At 37.7% G+C, this 17,840-nt stretch overlaps 4 protein-coding genes and 1 long non-coding RNA gene across 6 annotated transcripts; 3 read left to right on the top strand and 2 right to left on the bottom strand.

Moving 5' to 3' along the window:
- The first annotated feature begins 193 nt into the window (after positions 1–193).
- Positions 194–2,151, top strand: LOC17874849 (BTB/POZ domain-containing protein At5g60050). The gene is made up of 2 exons (XM_006281571.2): positions 194–974; positions 1,071–2,151. The coding sequence occupies exons 1-2, from the start codon at positions 420–422 to the stop codon at positions 2,016–2,018; spliced, it is 1,503 nt and encodes a 500-aa protein (XP_006281633.1). The 5' UTR covers positions 194–419; the 3' UTR covers positions 2,019–2,151.
- A 141-nt stretch (positions 2,152–2,292) lies between these two features.
- LOC17875330 (DNA-directed RNA polymerase III subunit 1) lies at positions 2,293–12,657 on the bottom strand. Of its 2 annotated transcripts, none has more exons than XM_006279403.2 (28): positions 12,482–12,657; positions 12,280–12,370; positions 11,706–11,835; positions 11,432–11,581; positions 11,025–11,199; positions 10,480–10,673; positions 10,251–10,360; positions 10,068–10,167; positions 9,653–9,865; positions 9,419–9,567; positions 8,896–9,037; positions 8,647–8,787; positions 8,006–8,194; positions 7,245–7,452; positions 7,050–7,143; positions 6,539–6,773; positions 6,058–6,249; positions 5,593–5,691; positions 5,220–5,423; positions 4,921–5,136; positions 4,546–4,693; positions 4,291–4,442; positions 4,003–4,158; positions 3,813–3,923; positions 3,602–3,696; positions 3,026–3,230; positions 2,713–2,915; positions 2,293–2,452 (listed from the first exon to the last, which is right to left on the bottom strand). In XM_006279403.2, exons 2-28 carry the CDS (start codon positions 12,345–12,347, stop codon positions 2,401–2,403), a joined length of 4,131 nt encoding a protein of 1,376 aa, XP_006279465.1. In that variant the 5' UTR covers positions 12,348–12,370; positions 12,482–12,657; the 3' UTR covers positions 2,293–2,400. The 2 variants fall into 2 exon arrangements, with proteins under 2 accessions (XP_006279465.1, XP_023637965.1); XM_023782197.1 differs by having other exon boundaries at positions 12,280–12,363.
- Positions 12,658–12,862: 205 nt separating this feature from the next.
- On the top strand, positions 12,863–13,822 carry LOC17874938 (protein FAM133B). The gene has a single exon (XM_006281024.2). The coding sequence runs from the start codon at positions 12,946–12,948 to the stop codon at positions 13,594–13,596; it is 651 nt and encodes a 216-aa protein (XP_006281086.1). The 5' UTR covers positions 12,863–12,945; the 3' UTR covers positions 13,597–13,822.
- Positions 13,823–14,381: 559 nt separating this feature from the next.
- LOC17876469 (laccase-17) lies at positions 14,382–16,914 on the bottom strand. Its single transcript, XM_006280173.2, has 6 exons — positions 16,687–16,914; positions 16,454–16,605; positions 16,124–16,368; positions 15,909–16,037; positions 14,843–15,829; positions 14,382–14,748 (listed from the first exon to the last, which is right to left on the bottom strand). The coding sequence occupies exons 1-6, from the start codon at positions 16,774–16,776 to the stop codon at positions 14,618–14,620; spliced, it is 1,734 nt and encodes a 577-aa protein (XP_006280235.1). The 5' UTR covers positions 16,777–16,914; the 3' UTR covers positions 14,382–14,617.
- Positions 16,525–17,837, top strand: LOC111829067. Its single transcript, XR_002832643.1, has 3 exons — positions 16,525–16,615; positions 16,722–16,815; positions 17,527–17,837. It is a non-coding gene; the product is annotated as an uncharacterized LOC111829067 (long non-coding RNA).
- Positions 17,838–17,840: the final 3 nt, after the last annotated feature.

Genomic DNA, 17,840 nt, shown 5'->3' with positions numbered 1-17,840 from the left:
CAAGTAACTTTTTATTTTATTTTTTATAATCATTTTTTTTCTCTTACTCACTCACTCACTCACTCGCCATTGCAATTGTATTTGTATTTCTATTCACAGATCCAAAGTCCTATCATTTTCTTGGATTCTGATTCTCCCAATTTCATTTTTCTTGTGGGGATACATATATATAAACATAAAACATATCTGCACCTTTGTTTTGTTTTCCCAAGAAAAACAAATTTTTTCACAATCTTCTTTGTCTTCTCTTTAAACTTCTTCTTAAAGTCGACAAGATTTTGTGGTTTCCCCCATTTACCTCTTTTTCTTGTTTCTTTTTGAGATTATATTTTTTGTTTTTCTTCACTCAGTCACTTTGCTAAATTTTTCCCGCGGGAATTTTCTTGCTCGAGAAAGTTTGAGAATTTTTTCTTTCTTCAATGGCGTCAAGAGAAGTATCAACGATGATCAAACAAGGGTTTATCGCTGACCCTTCTCTCTCGTTTTCTCCGTCAAGAATCACATCTCCCGTTAAATTCTCCACCGCCTCCCCTCCTCCTCCTCCGCCGCCTCCTCCGCCTAACGAATCGACCCACTCCAACCCGACTCTTTTTGATATGATGTCCGATGAGCACAACCGCGAGCCGCCACCACGGAGGAAATCTCACGCGCGCGTGGCTCAAATCTTGACCGAGTTCAAGAACGGCGTCGTTTACGGCCACAGCCTCGGGCCAAGCGACGTTAAGCTGACTGTGGTGGGAAAAGACGGTTACAGAGTCACCATGGATGTTCATCGGAAGGTTTTGTCGGAGAAGAGCAGGTTTTTCATGGAGAAGATGAATTCTAGAAGAGAGAAAGGGGTTTCTCACATGGTGGAGATAAGCGAGTGTGATGAGTTGGAGATTTATGTTGAGACTGTGGTTTTGATGTATAGTGATGATCTCAAGAAGAAGTTGATCGGTGAAAATGTCATCAAAATCTTGGCTTTACTTAAGGTATTTTGTTCCATCTTGATTTTGATAAGATTGTTTTTTGGTTTGTTTGCTTTGATTTTGTGATGGATGGTGAATCTCTTTTTTTTTTTTGTATAGGTTTCTGCAGCTATAATGTTTGATGAAGGAGTAGAGTCTTGTTTGCAGCATTTGGAAGCTGCTCCTTGGTCAGAAGATGAAGAAGAGATTGTTGTGTCTTGCCTTGAAGAGCTTCATCTTCCTGCTGATTCGGTCACTTTGATTCTTCAGAGAGTTTCATCTGAACCTTCGACTTCCTCGACGAGAACGAGAACCGATGATATCTTCTTGAAGCTTCTCACTGGTGTTCTACAAGCCAAAGATGATAAAGCTCGGCGAGAGATGAAAGTTTTGATCTTTAAGTTGATTAGGGAAGAAGCTGATTATGATGTCTCTAAAGACACACTCTACGGTTTGTGCCATAGATGTCTCACATCTCTTGTGCTTTGCTTATCTGAAGTGACTACACAAATGAATGATCCGGGGAAAGACCGTGGTGCTTTGATGGGAGAAATCGCCAGAGAAGCCGAGAACATGCTATGGATGGTAGATATCTTGATTGAGAAGAAAATGTGTGATGAGTTTGTGAAACTATGGGCGGATCAAAAGGAGCTTGCGAATCTTCATTCCAAGATCCCAACAATGTACAGACACGAAATAAGCAAGATCACCGCGCAGATATGTGTTGGTATAGGTAAAGGAAGGATCTTGGTGAACAGGGAGACTAGGTTTGCGGTTTTGAATACCTGGTTAGAGGCTTTGTATGATGATTTTGGGTGGATGAGACGGTTATCTTCGAGATCTCTGGATAGGAAACTTGTGGAAGATGGACTCAGCCAGACCATATTGACCTTGTCGCTGAGACAACAACAGGTGATTCTAATGAAATGGTTTGATCGGTTTCTGAGCAAAGGCGATGACTGTCCAAATGTTCAACGTGCGTTTGAGGTGTGGTGGAGAAGAGCTTTCATAAGACAGGTCTTGACAGAGCCAGATGGATCGCAGCTGCAGATTACACTCTATGACTAAGCCAAAATAGCATATTTTTTTTTTTGTTCTTCTTTTGTAAACTGTTACTATTTGTGACTTTCACTGAGATATAAAGATTCAAACGAAAGTGGCTCAGGGATATTTTGTCAATAACAGTCAGGGCACCCAACCATTTTTCCCTTGTGTAAACCAAAAATCCGATATCTAGTTTGAATCTAAATTATGCTTGCAAAGTTTTCCTAACCGTGGGCTTATCTAAATTGGCGGATTATTGCCCGGCCTTTGCTTACCCGTTAGTATGCAAATTGGGTGCTTGAGTTAGAGCCAAAGAATTGATTTCATTCATCTGCCTGATCTTGCATTGCTTGTCATCTTATATAGTTTGCAAAGTGAACTGCTATGAAACTATGTTTCCGTCTTTTCAAGAGATAATTGGATCAGCTCCATATTTCAACTTGGGTAGATCATCGGTCCTGTTGATCAAGATTAACACATAGTTAGTTTCACAGAGGAGATTTATACGGCTATGGCACAAACCGAAAAAATGGTATTTGATACCGGAATCTATGAAGACAATGAAAGGATAACGAATTAAGCTTAAGCCTATGTTGAACGTTTACATATTTTCCAATATCATAAAAGGGCTCATGGATGCAGTAAGTCAAGAGAAATCCAGTAATGTCATAAGGAAAAGTCGCAACCTGAACCTTAAAAAAGAGGAATGAAATCTGACCTTTGGAGGACTTTGAGTATTCCGGTTCCGAGCTTCATTGGTATGCCCATAATCACACATTCTGTAACTCCCTCTATGTTATCCACCTTTCCACTAATTGCTGCACTAAATAAATGATCTCCAGTCCTCTCAAAAGATGCCTGCATCAGCACACTTTTATCCATCTTCTGAATCCCGGTTCTTTGTATCCCGAGAACCTCCCCCTGATCAAGAAATTGAAATGACATTTTTATCGTTAATATGACAAGATTAGAAAAAGTTATTATTAGAGAATAGACATCATAATAACAGATTCAGGTGTCTTAGAACTGACCCTGTACGTCATGACATCAGCCAAAAGCATCATGTGACGAATGTCTATACTCATACCATGGTTTCCCATTACTGTCCCTATTTCATCAATAATTGTTGTCCTTGCAGCTTCGATTCCCAGTGTTTTGCTCACTTCGACAACATTATTACTTGTAGTAGTTCTCCCATTGATTCCTGGAGTTCCCATAACAGCCAGGAGGTTTGTGCTGAAACATATATCAAGAAAAATATTCAAACGGGAAATAGAAAGAGAGCACATTTTCTCTTTCACACCACAATTTTGTCAATAACTATCCTTCGAAGTTCTGTTGGTTATTCATGAGAGTTCCAAATGGACATGTATTTGTATTAGAAAGCATTTCGTTTAGTTCAAAATTTTGGTTTAAGCATGTGAAATACTGACAATCATATCAGTGGCTTACCAAAAAACAGAAACAAAGACTGCTTAATGACAAAATCAAGTATCCACCATATCAAATCATGCCCAACGAGACATGTTATATCAGCTAAGCTAGCACTTACAGTAAGGAAAAAAGAACAGAGGAAATCTCGTCTCTTGAAGCTCAAGAAAACTTACCCCTCCACAAATAGTTTCCACCTTTTTTTCCCATCTATCTGTTTATTTTTATCCATATCCTCCGCGACAACAACTCGCTCAACTGTTTTGATCCCCTATAATAACAAATCAACAGAAAGAATTCTCTCAGTCGGTGAAAGATAAAATATACTTGAAGAATCGTACAAATTTTTTGTATATATGCGAGAGAGAGTGGTTTAACGAATATCACATTCACTATAATACTTGGCAGCACATTCTTCAGATTGTGGAGATTAAAATGAGTTCTACTTTTATCCACCACAGGAGTAATGTCCAATCCCGTATCTAAGACCCTAATATCCTGCAAAATTTACATTGCTATGAGACTAAAGACCTGTGTGCCCCGCAATGAACACATCAATAAAATCTAAGGAACTTACATTATCGGTCAGTTTGATTCTGGGGGTCTTAAGGATGGAATTTTTTACCGACCAGGGGCTTATAGATAAACATGCCTCCTCGATTATTTTATTGTCAAGAATTATTCTCACTGACGCTGATGTTGAAGTCATTAGCACCTCGATACTCTCAGCAACCTGGTCCAACAATCCAATAGTTGTTATTAATAAATTGCCATCTGCAATATGAACTTAAAACAAGCAGCAGCAACTATCAAAAAGATTGGATAGGTAAAATAATTGAGATCAAAATTTGGAGGAAAAGAGAACCTGTCCTAGAGTAGTTTTTTCGATGCGTCCTTTCACCCATCGTGCACTAGTCAATTCCAGGGGGTTCTCAAGTTCTGCAGAGATGACAGGTGTGCTTATATTTTTTGAAGCATTTATGATTTCGTTAATTCGGGGGACTCCTTGTGTGATATCTGAACCAGAATCAGGAAATCAAAACAACAAACTACTCATATGTGCTCATAAGCACTAGTTTTGTAGCGACATTCTGAAAATACATATTTTTAACAAGGATACTCATGCTCGCAACTCCGGCAAAGTGAAAAGTTTTAAGAGTCATTTGTGTCCCAGGTTCTCCAATACTCTGAGCTCCTATTGTCCCAATTGCAGTCCCAGCCTCAATTTTTTTTTCCCGATAGCGAGATACACAAATTTTTACAAATACCTGCATATTTCTATATATCAGAGGTAATATTTCATATTTTTTCCAAACACCACAAGAAATGGGAAATTTTCTTCAGCTTATAGAAAATATACCGCTGGAGAAAATAGGTGTGAAATTTTTTAGTCGATTAGATGTAGTACATATAATCAAGGACTCGCACAAAGAACACTGAAATGCAAAATGCACAGAGTATTTTTCTTCTACAAAAGGAAGACAAAGAAACTCACCTCGAGTTGCTTATCAGTCACACCAGATGCTTTATATAAAACCTGGGGCGGGCTTGCAGACTTAACTCCGAGCAAGGAAACAAAATCTCGAAGAGATTTCACAAAGGCATCAGTGCAAACCCGATTTTTATCATGTCTTACTAATTCCTCTTCAAACTTTTGCGACAATTCTTCTGAAGAAAGATAGTTGTGGTGAGATCGAGGAGGACATGTAGCCTGCAAATGCAACAACCGATTGTGATAAAACTCTAAATAAAGAGAGACCAAACAACCAATATACAAATATCCAAAAAAAGCACCTGAATTTTCAGAAATAATCTATTAAAATTTAAAGGAGCTCCATCCTTTCCTTCCATTAGTGCTGGGTCCATTCCATCATCCCCATAAGTAAATTGAAGTATACATCCGCTGGCATTTCGTACTGTGTTGTCATAATGGACTAATAGATCCTCCAAGGCTTTCATCAATCTACGGGACATGTAACCTGTACTGGCAGTTTTCACCTGCAATAGACAAGAGTATAGTTACAAAAGGGTGAAGACTATCTTCATTCCAGATATTAAAACACTGTCACCCTACAGAGAACCATCATGGCTGTCTCTTTCAGTGAAAACCTTTTCATATTTTACAGTGGAGCAGGATGGAAAAAACAAGAGACGGATTTATGCATACCGCTGTATCAACTAGACCTTCTCGTCCACCCATAGTGTGAAAGAAAAATTCTGTGGCAGTAAGACCACTGTAGAACGAATTAGCAACAAAACCTTTAGCCTGCAATGCCAAGAAGACATGAGATCAGGTCCTAGCTCTCAAAGCAGTAAATCAGACCGGAAAATGGTTTGATCAGGCTACTATAGGGTCAGGCTCAAGAAGCCTACTATAAATTATTCAGTGGTGAGAAATGGTTCTACTTGTTCAGAGCACCTCCAACTAATAGCTTAAGAAATTTTCCAAAACATTTCTGGTAATTAGGAGAGCTAGCAGCATCCAATATGTTAAAGATTGCTCAGGGGGGTTAAAATAGGGGGAGTATTGCAACGCAAGAGAGGTGAAAATAGAACAAACACTTAACAGATCATCTTCGAACAAAAATAAATCAGTCAATCGGGGGGAGTGGTTGGCAAGCTGTATACTTACTGCAGGTGATTTGGACATCCTAGGGAAATGAGGAAGGCTTCGATCTATAAATCCATCAGGAGCACGGTGACCATTAACTGTCTGCTGACCAACACATGCGACCATCTGACTGATATTGATAGGAGATCCTTTGGAACCACATTGTGACATGATCAAGGGACTGTTTCTCCAATGTAATCCGTCCATACAGGCCTGTATATCACAAATATAATGACAAGATTAAGGATTCATTGTCATTTGATTAATGTAGATAAACTGTCAAAGATATTCCTTCAGTATAGAGTTTTTTACTCGTTACTCATCTTGGAAACATTTATAACTCACCTTTGAAACAAGAAACTAATGAAACTAGAACGCAAAAAAATAATATAATTGCAAATCAAAGTGTCACCTCAGGCCATACACCTATCTTAGTAAATTAAATCACATTTCTACCTTAAAACATGAATATACTAACTGGAAATATAAGCTACGTATTCACCTTCCCAGTGTCTTCTCGAATTGTATTAAGAATCCCTGTTATGCCAGCTTCTAATGTTTTTGCACCATCTAGACCAGCTTTAAGTTGCAAATTTCCTCGATTAAAATTCTCAATTATGCTATGGCAGTCGTCATATCCAGACTGGATTGCGTCTTTCCTTTGCCTACTCAACTCTTCCCCAGGTTGAACGTCATCGATTCCAATGGAGAATCCATGGATTCCAATCCACCGAGCACTGCACAAAACAAGATAAAAAAGCTACCAATTAGACAAGAAACTTTGATTTACTCAATGCCGCGATGCAGCAATGGCAGATAGCAGAGAAAGGTCACAGAAAACACAGTACATACAAAGCAAGAACAGATAACTTTTGAAATTAATTATAGAGATGAAGCAGAAAACGAATAATCAAGACAAAGATGGATAATAAAGATTGAAGTGTTGCAGTGAGATCAAGGAAAAAGTAGTCAGAAAAGATAAAACAATCCCATATGCATAAAAATGAACTCACCTCAATTTTGCTAGCCGATTCATGCAAACTGCAGCAGCATGAGAGTTGTAATCTCTTAGAAGAATAGAATATAATCCATCCTTGTTTCCATTCCCTAGATAAAAATATCAAGTGCTCAAAATACACGAAAGAAAATCCCAGAATGAACAGCTATCTGATGCATTTGCTACATCTTGCATTCCATCTTGGACTTACCTAACGTAGCCTTCCCCAATTGTCCTGATATTAGCTCACTATTTCGAAAATAAACCCATCCATCATTTGTGCACATTGTCTCATCGAAACCATGATTTCCCTTCTTGAAGTTCTTCTCTTTCACATTAAGAGTTACGTAGACTCTAACACTTGCATTTGGACGCAGCAAAACACTAAAAATTTGTTTACCAGTCCAAAGCTCTATTGGCTGCATAAAAAATAGCATCTAGATAAGAAATTAATAGAAAGAAAGAAAATGCTAAAAAGGCAGAAGAATTCCCAGTGTCCACAAGACCAAAACTTATTTGACCATGCAGATTAAATATCAATAACTAACATTGACCCATTAATTAAACTCAAGACAATAATGTAAAATGTCATGCAAATTCAGGCTGATACAGTAGTTGGACTGGAGCAGTTTTTAAACATGTGATATGTAAAAGGTCTTTAACATTATGGGAAGGCCAAAATATAGCCACAAAGTATGTCTATAACCTTGAGCATCCAGAAAAAGAAATTAAGGTGAGATGAGCAAAGATAAGAACTATTATCTCTAGATTAAAAGAAAAGAAAGAATCAGTGACGACGGATTCCCAGAAGAAGTAGGACAGCAGAAAGCTAATGAGAGAATTAAACAAGCACATAAAATAGAAATAAAAATATAAAATAGTTGATACCAACAGAACAAGCTGTAGCTATCTAACAATCTCAAGTCAGTTGAGATAAACTATAGAGGTGAAAAACATGTAGAGGTCTCATACCTTAAGGACTGTGGGTGTGGGCAAATCAATAGCATCCATGCCATCTCCCATGTAAGAACATATAAGTGAAAAGGCTGCACGGTCATAAAATGTGTCCTTTCTCGTTATCAAAAAGGAAGATGTCAAAAAATCCTGCGTTGATGCTACTAAAATTTCTCCATTTTTTGGGGTGCATAAATTGTTTTGTACCTGAAATACCAATCAAGGAAGAAGTAAATAATCAACCAGAAGGGAAAATATCAACCAGATAATTAGTCCTGTCAACAGTTATACAGACGAGTATAACTGTAGCTATCTAACGACAAACACAACTTAGATGAAAAAATTTCCTCTCTTTAACTCTATCATCCCTTCTGTCCATCAAGATCGTTCATATACACATTACAAATAAAGTTTTTCAAACATTTTTAAACTCAGAATTCCCTCAACTACAGAATCTAAATTGCTTTGGAAAGCCTAAAGGTTCAGTTGATTTAGTTGAAAATCATTGGTGGAATTTGTTAAGTAAGACTCCATCTCATAATCATCTGCTACTTATGTATGTGTGCATTAATATGAGCATAAAGAGTGTTAAATGTAACCAACGTATAATTGACTACCCCTAAGAAACTTAATATGATGCTAAGTAAAAGAGCAAGTACCCCCATTAATGTAATAGCCTCTGTCCGAGCCTCCTCTGTTTGTGGTACATGCATGTTCATCTCATCACCATCGAAATCAGCATTATATGGGTTACAAACCGATTCATTGAACCTCAACGTTCTCCAAGGCATTATTCTTGCCTACAGGACAACAAATGTAAAATTAGGATTAGGATTAGTATGAGAGCAAAAAATTATAGACATTCTAAAGCATAGGATTAGGACTAAGCATTCTAAAGCAGTACTGACCCTGTGACACATGATAGACATTCGATGCAGACTTGGCTGCCTGTTAAAAAGAACAGCATCCCCTTCTTCCAAATGGCGGTCAACTATGCACCCAATGGCCAGTTCATCAGCAATACGCTTGCGATAATCACCAACCAAAGCCCTGAAATGAAATGTGTTAATGCCCCCATATGATGACCCAATCACATGCAAATGACCCTATGACGAGTCCTTCAGTGGTATCAGGTAACTTCAGTTCAGTAATAATGTAACTATTTTCTTGAAACAAGTCTCAATGGTTTGACTTGGCTTCATTAAGAGGAAAAATTGTTACTTGCACATTTTCATTTCTACCTATATACCATGAACAAAACCTATACACGAGTCAACATAGATTTACAATTTCACATAATTTTACAGAATCTGAAGATCACTTCAACTGAGAAAACTAGCTATCTAGATATATTAACTCATCAAGATCAGTTTCCTCCCCTTTAAAAGTATGCATCAACCAAGAAGTAACAAAGCTAGGACACAACATTACCTTGAAGAACCATCCGGATATCTGACATTTCTGGCACCAGGGTATTTATTAGGGCCATTACGGACACATTGTCTTAACTTCTCAATATTATGACGGGAAACACATTCAGGAAAAGTTAAGATCCGAGCCATAAGGATGGGAATTCCTACCTGAAAAGTTTAGTTACCTCTGTGATAAGTTAAACCAAAAATATAAACAAAAAGCAAAAATTTAACACCATTTATGAAAAGATACCTCTGTAATTTTCAGATTGGGATCAGGTGAAATAACAGTTCTACCAGTGTACTCGACACGCTTTCCTGACAAGTTTGCACGGAAACGTCCCTGTTTTCCTTTGAGACGCTGAAGAATTCCACTCATTGGTTTGCTGTCTGGCTGGTTTTGAACACCACGGACTTCACTGTTAATGTATTTTGCAACCTCGCTTTGTACTGTATCCCACACTTGCTAAAAAGAAATCCTCAAAAAATAAGTAAGAAGAAAATGATATAACAAGAAATAGTAATATAAGAAAAGTTAATAAAAGGGTAAACCAAGAAAACATTTCGAAGTAAGATTTAACAAAAACAGAGACAAACTTTACAGCACCAAATGCATTAATACACAAATATAACAGGGATGCAATAATGCAATAGATAACTCATCGTACCATGTTTTTCGCCGAAGTGGTAGGTTGACTTAAAATTCTATGAAGTGAAGCATTGTCTTGAATGATTTGCTTTAATCGCGCTGATAAATCATTTTCATTACTGCAGCAAGAAAACACGCTCTTTCAAGAAAACCAGCAGTAAAAAGTATAATTGACATGAGAAAGATCAAAATGATAGCTTACCTTTGGGAGCCACCAACCATAACAGATGGTCGGATTGATAAAGGTGGCACAAGCATGCACGTTATGATAAGATTCTCAGGTCTGTGGGCAATATAAAGAAGTTCACAGTCCTGTAATAATAAATAAGAAAATCCCTTTATACTAATGCATATGTTCTGCGAGCAAAAGAACATACTGCAGGAAACTATGTAGAAAAACATGTGCATTATAGATATAAACTCAAATATACCTTGTCACTCATTCCTTTAAAAAGCCCAAGCACCACGTTAGGATCAAGAACATATGTAAGAGGATTTATTGCTTGAGTAGACTCCTTTATGTGGGATATTGCAGCTTTAAATTCATCAACCTCTCCACCATGAATTTTAGATCGGTCATGACTGATACCTATACCCATCTGGGCTGGAATCTTTTTCACCATACCTGCAATAATCAATAGATTATCATAACTGAAATATATATATGTATATATAACTGAACTGGGTAGGAAGAAGCACTTTCAAGAACATAGCATAAATTAGAATATAACATAATTTGAGATTAACCAATAACAACAATTAAAGGATTTTGGCACTGGAAATCAGAATGACAAAAAAAAAAATCCCAAGTTCTCTGCTTGTGCAACTTAAGATTCGTTAGAATGTTCTGTGAGCTAAATTTTGCAACTAAGATGAAACACATGAAGAATGAGAAAATATATCAAGGTTATAAACATCTTCGAAATAGCATATCGAATCTAATTGGTTTCAGTCAAAAAATAGTTCAAAAGTATACCATTCAGGTAGCCACATTTTTTGCACGTTATAATTCTCTGGCTAGCCATCGTACTGCACTTCTTGACAACCGCTTTTGCCAATTCAGTCTTCTTCAATGGCTCCATTTTGGGATTCCGCATCTTCCTCAAGTGATCTTCATACAATTTCTCGTCCAAAAGCATGTTCGAACAGCACTGCGGTAAAAGAAAGGAGAAAAACAATATTTGTGAACTACGGTTGATGCTACAAAGACAGTGAAATAACCAGCCAGTTTTGTTATGAAAATTAGGTATTGTCTGCATTTCGAAAGGGATCTTCCCTAGAAATAATTTTTCTATAATGTACTTTTCTTTACTGTTTCCATTCAACAAAAATAAAAGGGTCGAGAACAGAAACTAGAGAGATATAATTGGCTAACTCTGTTACCTTACAAATGCATTTCAATATGTCGAGGATAAAATTGAAGTATCCAATGTTGTAAACTGGGAGGTCAAGCTTCAGATATCCATAGTGTCCTGGACAATTTTGGAAGTTCCCCTCACAGGTTGTGCATATAGACTTTTTGTTTGGAGGACCCTGCCCAATCATAATGAACAAACCACTTAGAGAATGGTTAGAATTACATATACAGATACAAATAACTGGTTATATGCATAAAAAGTTAAACCAAAAGAAACACATATATAAGAGAGTCGGATACCATTCGAGGATCCAACAAGCCGCCTTCAAAGGGTTTACAATTGGGATCGTAGTAACTATTCTTCCAGACCTGAACTTCAGCGGCTTTCATGACCTCAAGATCAGAAAGCATAGAGAAGTTTATGCTTTTTCTGCAGAGATAATAGTTAAGTCAAAAGCGGAGCAGGAAAAAACAGCAGAAACTGACAAGCAAGTTTTGCTCCACAAAATCAATAATGTCAAACCATAAAAGTCAGACATTCATAAACAACACCCAAAGGCATTCATTTGTATCAAAGTAAGATCATCATAAGCTAAATCTACAGAAGACCATACAAAAAGAGAATCATGAAAGTAAATCAGAGAAAACGTCAGCTAAGAAACTCTTTAACTGGTAAACAGTCATCTCAATTGACATAAGAATTCAGACACCCAAATCAAAATTTCATGAGCTTCAAAATCAACATACAAACAGTAGCAAAAGAGACGATTTTTAGGCACATTGAGTATTATGATCCAACTGCTGAAAGGAGCGTAGTTGGGAAAATTATATCAATGGAGTGGTTTAACTTGAGGAGAAAAGTGAAAGAACATACATCTTAAGAGAACCAACATCTTCGATGTAAGGCTTCTTAGTGTATTCAATTTCCATCTTCGTCTCCATCTCTCCAATCAAAAAGCTGCAAACTTTTTACACAGGGGGAAACCAAAAAGCCCGAATAAGTTCGAATCGACGTCAGAGAAGAAGAAGCAAAAACAAAACAAACTCGGGATCAATCGGAAAAATCAACAACTTACGGTGAGAAAGACGAGGATGGAGGAAGGTGGGTTTAGGGTTTAAAGACAAGCAGCAGAAGTAGTAACAGGCGGGAGATACAGAGAGCAATGGAGCACTGAGCAAGAGTGAAGGGGCAAAAAAAAACCTAGTTTAAGCTTCGAACCTGCGACCTTCAACTTCTTAACCTAGAGCTCTTTACCACGGAGGTATTAATCCTAATCATTGATTTTGTCGCGAGTACTTGTATATATACAAATATTGTTCAGCTTGACCAGAAAAGGAAAATACAAAACCTTAGAAAAAGGAAAATTACTGGTTTTGAAAAAAAAAAAACAATTCGTAGAAAACATAACAAGGAGAAGTTCGTAATTTTTGTTTTCATTCGTGTATATTTTGAAAGTACTGTACTAAACTTTGGGGAGAAATTGCCCTAATTTGAGCAGAGGGAGAGAGGCGCGGCGATCTTCGAGCTTGCTTCTTTCCGATGAAGACCGTGACCGGAAGAGTTATTTGTGCTGAACCAATCTCCCTCTCCAAGGCGGCTACGCTTCTCTCTGGATTCACTTCTTCTGATAATGGCGCCTCTCAGGACGTTAGTGCGTACCTCCAACGAGCCTCCGCTGCCTTTTCTCAATTAAAGAGTTTCCACAGGGAGATTAAATCGAAGGGTACGAAGCCAAGCTCCGAAACGAGGCGTGAGAGGAATTTCACCGGCGAATTCGATGGTGAGAAGGTTCCTGACCGGAAAAGTGAATCTATGACTGAGGAATCAGTTTATAGTAGGGAACAGGAGGATAAGGAGAAGACTAAAAAAAAGAAGAAGAAGAAGAACACAGACAAAGATGTTACTGATGAGAAGGTAAAGGATAAGTTGGAAGAGGAGGAAATGGGCGGAGAGAGAAAGAAGGAGAAGAAGAAAAAGAAGAACAAAGACAAAGATGTTATTGATGAGAAGGTGAAGGATAAGTTGGAAGACGAGGAGATGAGCGAAGAGAGAAAAAAGAAGAAGAAGAAGAAGAAGATGAAGGCTGAGGAAGAGTTGGCTTCAGAGGAGAAAAAGAGCAAGAAAAAAAGGAAGAGTGGTGAAGGGATGGATTCAGAGGAGAGCAAGAGCAAAAAAAAGAGGAAATTGTAGGAGATTGAATTGATGGTTAAAGCTGGTTAATTTGGGGTTTTAGCTCAAGGTTGGGGAAATTTTTGTAGTGGGAATGAACAAATCTTTCAAATTTTGGTTAAAATGTAGTTGAAGATGTTACTTGGTGGCAATTAAGATTGAGAAAGATTTTATTTTTGGAATTCTCTTCTTAGTTTTGGTTGTCTGATTCAAGTTTTTGTTGTTTTGGTAGTGTGATGCTACCTTATTATCTTTGACTATATTTCGAAGATGCTTGTTTGCAAAGTTTTGGCATTAGCATTCACTTAAATCAACTTATTGCAGCTGTAAAATAAACTAGAAATGCTATATGTGAAACTCAATTTTGTTTAGGAATTGAAAGTATAGGAAGTCTGCACAATTGCGAGGCACTTGAAGTTTTCTGAAGAAGGATTTCCACGTCCTGTTCAACTAAACTAGTGCAAGTACAGATGATCCTCAATCGTCAGGTACGTAAATCTTACATGCTATTTGTCAGTTACAAATGTGCCTATGGTTCCTGAGAGTTTCACTTAGACTTTGTACTGCTCCGAAGGTCTTTTAATAGAAAACTAGACTAGGAAACTTGGGATAAATGTACAGAACCGTTTTGACTGTAGAGCCATATTTCATCATAAATATCTACACATAAATACAATGTGCACATGTCATATGTGGATGTTGCATCATAGTTTATATGAACCATCTGATTCAAATGATTTGTGTATATCTTCAGCAGTTAGTTGCTTCAGAGATTGTGGTAATAACAATCGAAGGTAAGGTCAATATATGCAAATTAGATTGTGTATATATATTAATCTGGGGTTTACATAGATCTACACTTACAGAAAACAGAGCTGTGCAACAGAAAATAATTGTAAAGAAATTGACCTCATGTCAAATTATTGAACAGGAATTGACCTCATGTCAAACCGATAAATGGCCGGGGAAAAAACGAAAAAAATGCACGAAAAAAGAGACAACAAACAAAATGGAAAGCACTTGAATCATGAAGCAAGAATTCTCAGCATTTGGGCAAGTCTGCTGGAGGAGGAAGAAGTTTCTGATCAGGCTTATCTCCATCAAGAACAAGCCAAGCCATCCTCAGACCCCAACTGGTATGTACTTCCAAGTGACAGTGCATGAACCACACTCCTGTGAAATATTTTGTAAACTTGGTTATTATTATTCATCTTAGATTACGCTAATGTAAAGTTGTGTTTCTTTGGTTTGTTATTGTTTCTCTTACCTGGGTTATCTGCAAGGAATCGAATAGCAGCCCATCCACCGGATGGCACACCGATTGTGTTCCGCTCTATTGGGTCAACAAGGTTGAAGTTTTTAGGATCCTTGTTAGGGTCAAAATTTCCAAAGCCTTGACCAACGACGAAGAAGTTGAACCCATGAAGGTGGAGAGGATGGCTTTCAGCACCTAGAATGCTAGTGTCTTGCATCACCAACTCCACACTGGTGTTATAAGGTAGAACCATCAAGTTTGTCCCGTTGCTTACATTGGTATTGTTTGGTGGAGTGCCTGTGTAGTTAAACGGAACAATGGGACTCCATGGGAATTTGGGGGAATACACTCCATGAGATTGGCCAGAATAGTGAGATTGAAGGAGAGCTTTTGTTGGCATTGTGAAGGAAATGTTACTGATTGAGGCAGCAAACATTGTGGTGTTAGTAGGTCCCTGGCATGTCTGGTTATTCTTATGATTGCACGGGTTTGTTCCCAATCCTACTGTGAAGAAGAACTTTCGATCAACATTCAGAGGCACATTTGCTGGGAAGTTTTTGCTGTTCAGACTGCGTAGCTTATTGCTGAACTTAGTAGCAAAATTTGTATCGTTTAGAGCAGGGAGTGTCGGTCTGAAGAGTTGAAGATTCTTGATAGAGGCCCTTGAGTGAGCATCTTTGATATGTTTAGATGGTTCATATTCTAAGATTCCAGCAACTGTAGAGTTATCGAAAGTTCCTTGACCTGTGACGTATGGTCTAGCAAACATGAAGAAAGAGGCACTCGGGTAACTAGGTTTCGTCTTCAGCAGGACGTTTGTGGTCTGGCCAGGAGCAATTAAGATGGTATCCGTCTCAAATGGCTTTACATATATTGCATCCGCTTCAACAACCGTAACCGTGTGATTTGCGATGCTAAAAAAGAGCTCGTCATTAAGTGCAGCATTGATTAGCCTGAGAAGGTATGTTTTTCCTGGCTTCACTCTCAGTCTGAATGTATCTGTTTTACATCATTGGTTAAGTTGATTAGTGGGCTATAATTTATTAAACCATAATTAGATATAGGAAGTAATAATTACCTTTGGCAGAGCAGTTATATAATGGACCAGGAAGCCCATTGATTGTGTAAGCATCAGAGACATTAGGACCTCCTCCTGTTTGTGTTGCTTGGCGGATGATTGCCTCAGGGTCTGCGTTGAACCACTCCCCTGCAAGTTAACCATAAAAAATCAGCTATTATGTTTATAAACTCTCATCAGATTCTCAGTCTGCTTCTATTCCTCATCATCCTTACCAAAGATCATGGGAACTTCTTTGTGAGGTTTAGCAAACGGGTAAGGAACACCGCGTTTGGGAAGGATGATAAGTGGACCATAGACTGTTGCTCTTAGCCATGAAATGTGAGCATGATAAAACAGGGTGCCTCTTTGACCAACAATGGTATAGTTGTAGACATAGCTTTGTCCTGTCTGAATAGGACATTGGGTTATATAGGCTGGTCCATCAGCCCAACCACTTCGTAGTTGTCGGATCCCATGCCTGCGATTTTTCACGGATTAAAGCCAGCTATGAGTAATCAACCGTTACTCTGAATAATGATACAAGTGGTTTGAAGATTATTTACCAGTGGATAGAGATGTTGTTTGGCACTTGATTAATGACTTTGATCAGAAGCTGGTCACCTTCTCTAGCAATAAGCTTAGGTCCTGGAAACTGCCCGTTTACAGAAACAAGGCTCTTTGTGTGGCAAAGACGTGTCACGTTCTGCATTTTGATCTGCGAAAACGTAACAATATTCAATCATTATTTGCATTCCCATTTAAACTACTACACAGAAGAAACAAATCCTTCACATACTTCCAGCGTATAATGCCTTGTAATCCCAAATGCAGGTAGAGGAAGAAGGAGAACACAAGAGAAAATAGCTAAGAGAAGCTGAAACGCCATTTGAGTGAGCTTTGGACCCCGAGGCTTTGATTATAGCAAGTAAGTTTTACTGAATACTCTGCCTCGGTTATTTGTTTATGTATTTGCTGTAGATTGTGGATTCATTGTTTCAACATTTAGTGTATATATAGGAAGGAGAGTTAGGTGTTTGCTTGAGCAAGAGAGCTAGAAAAAACAATTAGTAAATGTTTTGGAAAAAAACAAAAAGATAATTGGTAGAGAAGTACTCCCTGTAATCAGAAACACTTGATATTGACAAGTTGTTAGATTATGTATGAACAGCTAATGTATGAGTGGTGTCAAAGATAAGTCAAACTCTTTGACCCTCTTCAATTCCTCGAAAACTATTGTTTCCTTCTCGATACTATGGCGTAGATTCTAAATATGAAATGTAAAATTGCCAATTTTAGTTTCTCAGATATGACAGTTCCTCTTCCTGTGCTGCATCTTTGACAGCTTTGAGTATATTAGACTTCAAATTTTTGACATGAGAAAGTAAGTGACTTGGACTAAATGTGGCAGTTTAGGAATATCGTTTTGGCTAAATTTTGCTTAGACCCAAAACACAACTCTACGTACGAACATCAAAATTTTACGCACTCTTGGATTTTCTTGGAAGGGGTAACTTTTGTGATTATAGTGGTTATGTTTTAGTAAATTACATTTCAGTTTCATCATTTAATAAGCATGTTATAAGTGATAAGTACTTCATCTCTGTTTGTTAATTATTTTAATTTATTTTATTTGTAGGTGAGGAACTTTTTAAAGGAGATTTAACCGATGTGGAGTTGGTCAAAACATTCGTAAGCTAAAATTGCTTGGGGTATAAGCAAGGAGAGGGAGATTGTAGCTATCAAAGAAGGTCACGATTAGGGTTAGATATCAAAATCCATGAAGGCAATTTCCAATATATTTTTTCCTTCTTTTTAATATATTAGAACATTGAGGAAACCTCAAATTAAGGTTGGCTATTTTATTTCCCAAGCAAGTGACCTAACTCCCTTTTATGTTCGTATCCTCAAAGGCATGCCACTTATACATGTTTCTCTATACTTATATACATA

Source organism: Capsella rubella, unplaced genomic scaffold (genome assembly GCF_000375325.1).
Source record: "Capsella rubella cultivar Monte Gargano unplaced genomic scaffold, Caprub1_0 scaffold_8, whole genome shotgun sequence".
In the NCBI taxonomy this organism is placed as follows: Eukaryota; Viridiplantae; Streptophyta; class Magnoliopsida; order Brassicales; family Brassicaceae; genus Capsella; species Capsella rubella.
Note: the sequence above shows the minus strand (reverse complement) of the source record. Positions and strands in the feature narration are given on the sequence as shown.